Source organism: Alligator sinensis, unplaced genomic scaffold, assembly GCF_000455745.1.
Source record: "Alligator sinensis unplaced genomic scaffold, ASM45574v1 scaffold777_1, whole genome shotgun sequence".
In the NCBI taxonomy this organism is placed as follows: domain Eukaryota; kingdom Metazoa; phylum Chordata; order Crocodylia; family Alligatoridae; genus Alligator; species Alligator sinensis.
The window spans coordinates 1054908-1064627 of NW_005841882.1; the positions used below are offsets into that span (position 1 = coordinate 1054908).

General features: G+C 42.0%; 1 protein-coding gene across 1 annotated transcript in view; it reads left to right on the forward strand.

Moving 5' to 3' along the window:
• MIPEP (mitochondrial intermediate peptidase) overlaps nt 1-9720 on the forward strand; it is a 99958-nt gene that overhangs the window by 61405 nt on the left and 28833 nt on the right. Inside the window, exon 16 of the mRNA XM_025196601.1 lies at nt 5853-5927. Coding sequence (XP_025052386.1) covers nt 5853-5927 — 75 coding nt within the window. The remainder of the gene's footprint in view (nt 1-5852; nt 5928-9720) is intronic.

Below are 9720 nucleotides of genomic sequence, written 5' to 3' on the forward strand. Positions count from 1 at the left end.
AACCCGCGCGCCTGCCTTCTTGCAGCATTGGGGAGAAATTAAAGAATTAAAAATGACTTTCCAATAATTATATTCTATACATGGGAAAGTATAATAAATGTATACATTTTTATGTACAGGATCTAATTATTTGTGGGGTCATCTTAAATTCAGAATAATCTTAGGTTTGAGTAAATGTTGTAAGTAGCTAGCTGGAAAAGTAAACTGGGTCAAGAATCTTTTGGAAAGGCTACTGCAACTAGTGGACTCCCATGGGCCTCCAAGGCTCACATCATGTACTTACCCCACCCCACGGCATGTGCTCCCAAACCCTGCAGCACATAGGTGGGCCTTCCACTATTCCATTGCACCACATGTATTGGTGGGCACCCCCACCCCTACTACTGTGCAGCACAGTGCCCTGCCTCACCTGCAGCTCCCTGGGGACTGCCCTGTGGCACAGTGCTACACAGCATCTCCAGGCTGCTGGCTCCTCTATCACTGTGGATTGCACCATGCCAGCCTGCCAGCCCTGCTGCTGGGTCAGGCTGCAGCTGGAGTGAAAGGGGCAGTGACAGCCAAGTAGGAGCCTGGGGGCCATACATTAGTCACTTGCGGGGTCAAGTTGGTTAGTCCTGCACTAGCATATTGTCTTATATGAGAGAGCTGTGAGAAGCGGCTACCTATGAGCTGTAGATTAGACCTCTGTTAACTGGTTCTGAGGGTGTTTGAGCAAGGCTGAGGTGATGGTTCTCCCTGTCTGGTCCGATAGGAAGGTACAGTGTCTGTTCACATAACAGAACCTTGATTTTCTGTATTTAGTTAACTTCAAACCTGTATTTCCTGTTTCAGTGTGGATTTGTGGAACTCTGGTTTACCACAAATCCAATTAGCAAAGTTATTTTTCATATCACAGTGGTTGAAAGTTTGTGTGCTTAGTTTCATCTTGCTGTTATATAAGACAGCCAGAATATAAAACTGAATAAGTTTTACTGAAAAAGCCAGGTTGGCTTTAATTGTAGCAATACTTTAGGCTGTAGCATTTCAAAATAAAAACTATTAAATACATGCACCACTGCTGACAGGATTTTAGATGATCATTTTTTGTAATGCCGAGAAACATCTAAAGATACTTGTCCAGTTTTCTCGTATTGCCCTGTGTGCAAAATAGTTGTGCCATTAGTAGAAATCTAGCTTTGTGTATCTGGGATCCACACCAAACTCCTTGGTTTGGCACTGGAAGACCCCAGGGACCTAAAAGACATTCATTTTCATAGTCTTTGGCGCTTTGTACAAATGCAAAGAGACCATTTCTTCCATGAGATCTAAGACTGGGATCTTGCCAGGTAGGGGCCTACAAGATAACTTTACTGGTCTAAAATGATCTAACCTAAATATTTTTGATCAGTTGCAGATCTTGTTCTCTCATTAGTTAGCTTCTTTTTTATTAAATTAATATATTTAAAATATTGGACCCAGTGAAGTACCTGTTGGTAACATTTTGCTATGAGGAAAATGTACCATTTATCCAAGCTGGAACCCCCACCCCCCACCATCTTTTAGCCAGTTTTTGGACAGTACTTTGCCTCTCACCATGACTACTTAAGTTCATTAGTAGCCTCTTGTGAGAAACTCTGTTAATGCCTTTTTTTAATGTTATTAGTGATAAGGATTTCTTAGGGTGGTATCTTTTATTGGATCAGCTGCATAGCTGGGATACAGTTCAGAGTTGAATGCAAGATATTCTTCATCTGGTGACCTGTAGTCCAATAAAAGACATCACTAAGAATTCCTTGCCTCTTACATAGGGCATGCGCATAATTTTTTGTCCTGCAACGTGGCAGAGATCCACCACTTCAGATCGATTAATCAAGTCTGGTTCGTATGTGAGCTGATGCGCTGCGTGCTGCGCCGCGTGCAGTTGTATGAGTGTCAAAATGTGTGTTAGTGCACAGAAAATGGTAATAGTGCGCTTTTGAACTAAAGCACCTTCGATGTGTTTTAGTTAAAAAAGTGTGCCTCTGCCATTTTCTCAGCGCTGACATGCATATCACTGCTTATACAACTGTAAACATCATAGCACTGGGTGCTTTTCAAAGTGCCCAGTGCTGTAGTGCTTGCATGTGTAAAAATGCCCATAATTCTTGGACCATCAACATCACTCTAACGCTACTGTAACATTTTTGAATATCTAAATAAATATCAAAGTTGAATATCCAAATAATATGTGCTGACTTTGTCCACTACTTTATTGCCCAATCCCTTTCAGCCCTACTTTCCTATGATTTGTGAGATATAATTGTCATTTGCAGACATTGTGCTGATTAAGCCATACTGTTTAATCTTCCAGTTTTCTCATTTTGTTGTGAATTGTGCATTTAGTTCACCAGGTACAGATATGCAATTCTGTAGCCTTTTTTTTTTATGTGTAGGTACAGTGTTTGCTGCACTCTATTCCTTTGGTATGGTAGGTGTTGTTTAATGGAATCATATCCTTTTTCTAGCAGCTTAGCCCCTTGGTGCCTGAATTTTTTATGGAGGCTACCTGAATTTATACAATCTGAGCGTGGTAAATCATCACTTCTTAAATTATTAATTTGTTTTGGCACTTCTTCTTACGTTAACTTAAATCTGCAAGAGTACCTCATACTTATTACCTTGTTCCAGATTTGCTTATGTCTGGTATCTCACTGATATTCTCAGCCATGAAGACAGAGTCAAAGAGATCAATACAGCTTCTTTCAAGCTTTTTATCATTCTTGATTTCTCCTTCTAACTCCTAATTGTTTAACATACTCAGAAGTTCCTTTCAAGACTTCATGCTTCCTACATACTTAAAGAATTCCTCGTTACTTGTTTTTATACTTTTAACTATTTTCTCTTCAGAAATCCATATTGGTTTTCCCTCTTACGTTACATGAGAGGCAAGAATTTTTGTGGTTGATATCTTGTATTGGACCAACTGCATGGTTAGGATAGCTTTTGGGTATCACAGTACCCTTCCTTGGGTCTCTAGGACCCCCTGTACACATGCAGGTAAAGACATGATGGGATCTAATGCATGACTCACACAATCTCACCTCCTACCATTACACATGTGCATGACAGGAGGTGCGAGTGTGGGATCACACATTAGATTCCATTGTGCCTTATTGCCAGTGCAGGGGGAGCTGGATCCCGGGGCCAGAAGATTGTTGCAATCCTCCAGCCTCAGGGGTTTCCTTCGCCCCCAGGGCAGGGGAAGGGGGGTTGTCCCTGTGGTGATGCCCTGGTCTGGTGGGTTTCTTGCACCCCTGGGGCAGAGAGATTGCCACAGTGGTGATCCTCCAGCTCCAGGGGTTTCCTGCACTCCTAAGCCATAGCAATCACAGCTGCTGTGATCCCTAGGGCTTGGGGGTTTTACACTGAACGTGGTGCACCCCTGCACCTGGGAGGCCTATCAGCTGACAGGGCTACAAGCCACAGTGGAGGCCCAGTACGTATGCAAATTAAAACTCGATAGCAACCAGCTATAAAGTTAGTACACATTTTAGAGGTCTAACTTTATAGCTGGTTGGAGCTTCTTATGGCATGGTAGCTACTTTGCATGTGTAGCTGGTCTTCAGGTAATTGTGCAGTGAACCAATTATTTGCGCAATACCTGTAAGGTGTGGAGGGGGCCTAGGCGAGAAGCAGGCCGATGGAAGTAGATGTAACCTCTAAGCATGTCTAAATCTAACCCAGCCGGAGCTGTCCCAGGGGGGGAGGGGTTGGAGCTGGGTTGGAGCTGGGTTGGCTTTGCATCTGGCCACTCCCTGCCACCACACCTGGTCTCTGCACTGCCTGATTTGCCCTGGGCCCTGCACCCTGCTATGGTCGTCTCTGATCCCAGCCATGAAGTTGGCCACCCACTAAAATTCAGCTACAACTTCCCCCTCTTATATCATACCTGGTGTAATCTGGGCTCCTTTTCATTGGCTTTATTAGGATTAGATTTTTCTAATATGAAGTCTGGGTTGGCTTGAATAGTCAGGTATGACTATTTCGATATAATGGCTTTCTCATTGCCATTCTGGTCCTTTTCTTTTATTTATTTGTTTAATTCAGTAGTTTGTATGCTTTATGAAACTCTAATGCATCCATACTACATCTGAGGATTTTATTTTCTTTCCTTCAAACATTGGGGATTTTTGGCTACCTCAGTTTCATTATATTACAATCTACCTTTTTATTTTTTGGTACCTTATTTCTGTCCAAGATCTTGACTATCTTTATTGTAGTTACTCTTATTTAGTGGCTCATCTTTTTTTAATTGTTGAATCAACTCCTGTGTGTTACATGAGAATAAATTGAGAAGAAATATCTTAACTGTTATGAATTTTCTCTTAATTTTTATATCCTCATGCTGTTTGACTAGTTTATATGTGGTCCATTGAAGTCCTCCATTATCACTATTATCATGTTCAATCTTGTTAGATTTTTGATCTCTCTCTGCTTGATATCCTTTTCTTGATCTGGAGGCCAGCAGTATAGAGAGTTAAAATCATCATATAATTTTAAACAATTCATTCTCTGGCAGAGTTTGTATTCATTGGTCCAGTTTGTATACTGAAATTTAAGAGCTGACCCCATTATGAGTCCTGTAATACCCCAAGACCACATTTACCAGAGCAAAAATGTTACAGATCTTGCAAGCTACTGCAAAAATACAGTTTTATTCTATGAACATTCATATAGCTTGTCTTCAAGTCAGATTAATTATACAGAATTTAAACATATGGATATGCTGTTAGAATCTATAAATGTGATGTATTGGCTCTTAAACACTTCAACAGACTATAAAACTTTAGGTATGCTTTCAGAATTCTTTAATATTAAACCTCTATGTTATAATGAAGAACCCATGATAGCTTTTGAACAGTACTGCAAAGACTGAGTTAATTTAACTGTATTTAACATGTTAGCTGAATAAAACAAAACTTACAGAAAAGAACTTACTTATTTGGAAGACTGATTTATTCAAGAAATAGTCACAAGAAATGTAGTGTTACCTATCAGTGTTTTTAAAATCTGGCAATGAACAGTCTCTGGATATATTTATACAATTCTAGATAACAGTCAAAGGGAAAAAATAGTTTGAAGGTTGGGGAACATCTATCTAATAGTTTCCTAAGAGTTGTCTGGTGTATTTTAAATAATTCTAGTAATGTGAAACAGATCATGTATAAAAGCACATACTTGCTGCTCAGTATAGTGAAGTATTTTTTATATTGGTAAAAACATAAAACCTAATCCTGTGCTCCTCTGCTTCATTGGGGTTTGGATCAGACCAATGGGAAATTCTGCCAAACACATTTAATGTTAGCAAGTTTTTGGTTTTTTTACTTCTAATATCTTCCAAAGAAGATTAGATGAGGTGACCCTAGAGGACTTTGCCTGTCCTCTCTGTATTTCTTTTTCTGAAATTATTTGCAGGAATAAATAATTACTATAATTATGTATCATAATAATTTAAAAGGCTGTTATATTTTACATGTGTATATATACTTAAAACAAAGGGTCACTTTATATAATTAAAGAAAAAAGGTTGAGTCAATCAGTGGTTATTTCTGGTTACTAATTAAAAAGTTTCTGCAAATTTTTATTCTATCATTTTGCAATTCTGAACTCACATTTTCAAACCTTTTAGATAATAATACTTGTTGAAATTAAATAGTCCATATAAGTTTTCTAATCCAATGTGTTTAAAAATCACAGCTGTTTATAAGCATTATCATAAGTTTCTTGCTTTCTTTGCTCTTCTTGTTTTTGGCCTTAGTTATAAATGTAGTGCAATGAAGCTCTCAAGCAGTTAACTAGTTCTAAATGTAATTTGATTTTTTTTTTCATTCAAGCCACTGCCAAAAAGCATGGTGTCACGACTCTGTGAATCAAAAAAAGTTTGTGCAGCAGCTGATATGCAACTTCAGGTATGTTCTTTGTTTTCAGTTCTCGCTACATTCAAAATCAAAAATCCTAAGTTATGGAAACTAGGTGAAACTAGTCTTCTAATGTGTGAAATCTTTAATTTTTTTTTTCATTCTTTAACTTTGCTTTAGTGACATTTCTCTGCAGCCTAAATATATGCACATTATTTTAAAATACATTTTTTTCAGTTCATTTACCTATTTTTTGGCTAGCATTTTCTCTGTCGCCTGTCTAAAACCCATTTTATCATTGGTTTGGAGGGCTCTTTCTTAGCACAGGAAGTTAAAAATCAGTCACATTTTTCAAACCTGGGTACCTAAGTTTAAGTTCCAATATCTAAATTGAGGCACCTAACTAAAACTAACTTGAAGTACTGAACACTTTAAATTGCATCAAAGTCTGTGGGAAATCAAGATATTTAATTTTAACAATCAAGTAAGTTTTATTTCATCTGTGAAACATAGATTTAGTATCCATTTTAAGCACCCAGGTTTGAAAATTAGTCTTTGTTGTTAAATGAATGTTGTCAAAGTTAGCAGTCCTGACTCTTCATCTACCTTATTACTTTGCTACTGCAGCTCTTGAGTGAGTATAGTCCCGTGTGTGTCTTTTACAACACTTCCTTTAAAAAGAAAAGCCAAACTTCCCAGGTCAGCATTCATGAACTTCCTTGCATTCACTGGTAGTGAGTGGGTGCAGTTGAATAAAGGTACACCTCAGTAATGGTTATTAAAATAAAAAGGAGGATTAAAAATTTATATTAAAATATTTTAGGATATTGCCTTTTCACAAAAAAAGAAAAAATAGGAAACTTCAGTGTTTTCAGTCCTAATAAATAGAGGTGCACTGATATATCGGTCCGATATCGTATTGGCACCAATATAAAGAAAATTTTCTGTATCAGAAATCAGCCCGATGCGGCTGATAATTTGTCAGCTAAATGCCCATGCGTGCACGCAGCCACAGCTCAGCACATACGCAGTGAGGAGCACAGCTGGCAGCACGGATTGCTGCGTGCAGCTGGTAAGTCTGGCATAGGGGAAGGGGAGGAGGGAGGGGCATGGGGGTGCAGATCAAGGACCCTATGGTGAGAGAGGGTATGGGGTTGGGGTAGGCACAGGACAGAGGCACGGCTCATTGGGGGAGTGTGGGAAGGGGGGCAACTCCCATTGCTGTGCATGGCTCATCTGGTGCTCGTCTGGTGGCTCCCGCCACTGCTCCCACTTTTCATCCGGGAGGGCATGCTGGGGGAGGAGGGGGGGAGTTATGTGCCCCTGGATCTGCACAGGGTGGGTTGGGGCCAGGCCCTTCATGGCCAGGCAGATCTGGGGGCCCCTACCCCCGCCGTGCCCTCCCAGACGAGTGGTGGGAACAGAAGCAGGAGCCACCAGACGAGCTGCACGCAACAGCAGGAGCTGCCCGCACCCTCCTTTTCCGTGACTGCCTAATGAGCCGTGTCTCTGACTTACACCCAACCTCAGCCCCAGCCCGCAGCTGCAGCCTGTCCCACACCACGCAGATCTGGGGGGCACATGCCCTGTGCACTGGGATTGGGCCCCGGGGTCCCAGCACCACTGCTTTCCACCCCTGTGCATCAGGACGGGGCCCTGAGACCCAGGGGTACAGCACTGCCCTCTTTTGCCACCTTGTGTGAGAATTGTGTCCTGGGCCTGGAGCTGTCCCCTGGTTTCAGATGCGTCTAATAAAAGATATTAGATTCACCCAAAGAACCTTGTGTGCCTGTTTAAACATAAGCGCATATCAACTAGATATAAAACATATCAACTAGCTATCAAATGTATTCAAATCCAAACCAAGTTTTATTCCCCCACACAGCATAGCGGGGGAAAAAAGCCTCGTCTTGGATCCAAATACCAGTTTGGGGCAGGTGGCAGCTCAGCTGTGGCTTTTGCCAGAAGTTCAGGGCTAAAGCTGGAGCTGAACCACCACCAGCTGTGGGCCATAATGGCTTGTTTGGCAGGGAAGGGAGCATGTGGCTGGCAGAGGGTGGGGGAGTCTGCAGCTTGTCTCACCACCCCTTGTCCCCTCTGTCTTTGTCTGCCTTCCCCACATCCTTTTTCCCCCTGCAGCCTGCCTCCTCCACCTTACCTTCTGCTGCAGCCATCATCCTTCCAGCCCCAACCCAGCGCGGCTTGTAGCTGCCATTGCTTCTTCCTGATTGTGGTGGGCTGAGGCCAGGCTGGGGTGGTGCTGCTACCGACTGCCTTGGAGAAACAGGGCTGTAGAAGAGGGTTAGGGGAAGAAGAAGGCAGGGGCTGGGGAGGGAATGAGAGGCAGACAAGGAGAGGGCACGAATTGGGGGGAAGGCTGCAGGGGGGATATGGGGTGGGGGACAGGCTGTAGGTTCCCCTCTCACCCTACATCCCCCTCACACTCCCTATAGCCATGTGTCCCTCTCAAATGAGCCATTCTGCCTGGGGCAGATAGCTTTAGCAGGGGGGAGCACGTGGGAGGGAGGGGCGCAAGCTGCAGGAGAAAGTTGGAGTAGATGGGGGGGGCAAGATGTATAGTGGGCAGGCTGTAGGGGGGAGCAGGTTTTGGGGGAGGCAGGGAGCCAGAGATGGGCACAGACATGGAGAGGCAGTGGCAGGTGGCATGGAGGGACAGGGGGCATGGCATATATTATAACAAATGTATCATTTTCCATGTATAGTGCAACAGTTTAGTCAGATGGCTGCTGGGGAGGTCATCCTAAATTCAAAGTTGTTTTGGATTTGGGTAGATACAGTAGAAAGATCAAATAGGTATAAACTGGCCTGAATAAATTTAGGCTGGATATATGAAGGGGGAGTTTAACGCTGGACAATTAAGTGCTAGAGCACTCTGCTAGTTAGGAGTAAATTGAACAAACAATGTATCTGGCTGTCTAAATACATTTATAATTATTTAAAACAAGTTTTACTAGTTCAGCCTGCATCTCTATATTTTGAAATATAAACATACAAGTTTGTGTGTGCAAGTTAAATCAATAAATGCCATCTTTATATTCATTAGTTTGAGTGTACAGGTTTTCAGGAGTTTAACCAAATTGATCCTTAAATCATGCTTTTAATTAGATTAGTGCCTATGTATGTGTGTCAGTGGTCATTGCGAATTGAGAGAGTTGAGGCATGCATCACCCTGCTGTGCTCCAGCTTGGGGTGCATGTCTGCAGGCAGGAATCTCCTAGTTGCGGATGCTTGTCCTATGTTGGGGTGAAGCATCCAGAGCTCTGTTTTCTCACAGGATCAGGCCCTTGAAGCCCCAAGCTGCTCCTGCCCAAGGCAGCCCAAGAGTGCAGGTGGCCACAGCCTACTTGCACTCTTCTACTGTAAGTGACCAAACATCAGCCTGAAAAAGATGTTACAAATTATGACTAGGGTCATTGTCATCACAAAATGTAGGTATTTGTGGTGCAACAAAGGGGTAAAAAGTCTGTTTGCTCATTTTTTGTGCTGCCATAAGAATTTTTATGGCAGTACAAAGTTGACATCTGTTTGCAGGCTTGGAAATGCAGTACAATCCACCTTGCAATGCACATTTGAAATGCACAATTGTTGCTTTATTTTCCCTATCCAGGCATTTTATGTTACTTAATTTGAGCAGTCTGAGAATCTTTACAATCTAGAAGGAATCCGGACATGAAGAACAGAATCACTCCCAACTATACAAGAGTTCTGAAAAAACAAAAGTTAATAACAATGAATGAAGACTCAAGACAAATGCCCTGTTCATAAGATCCAGCAATTTTGAATAATTTGGCAAGGTACAAAGTCAGAATTGGCTAAACCTGCT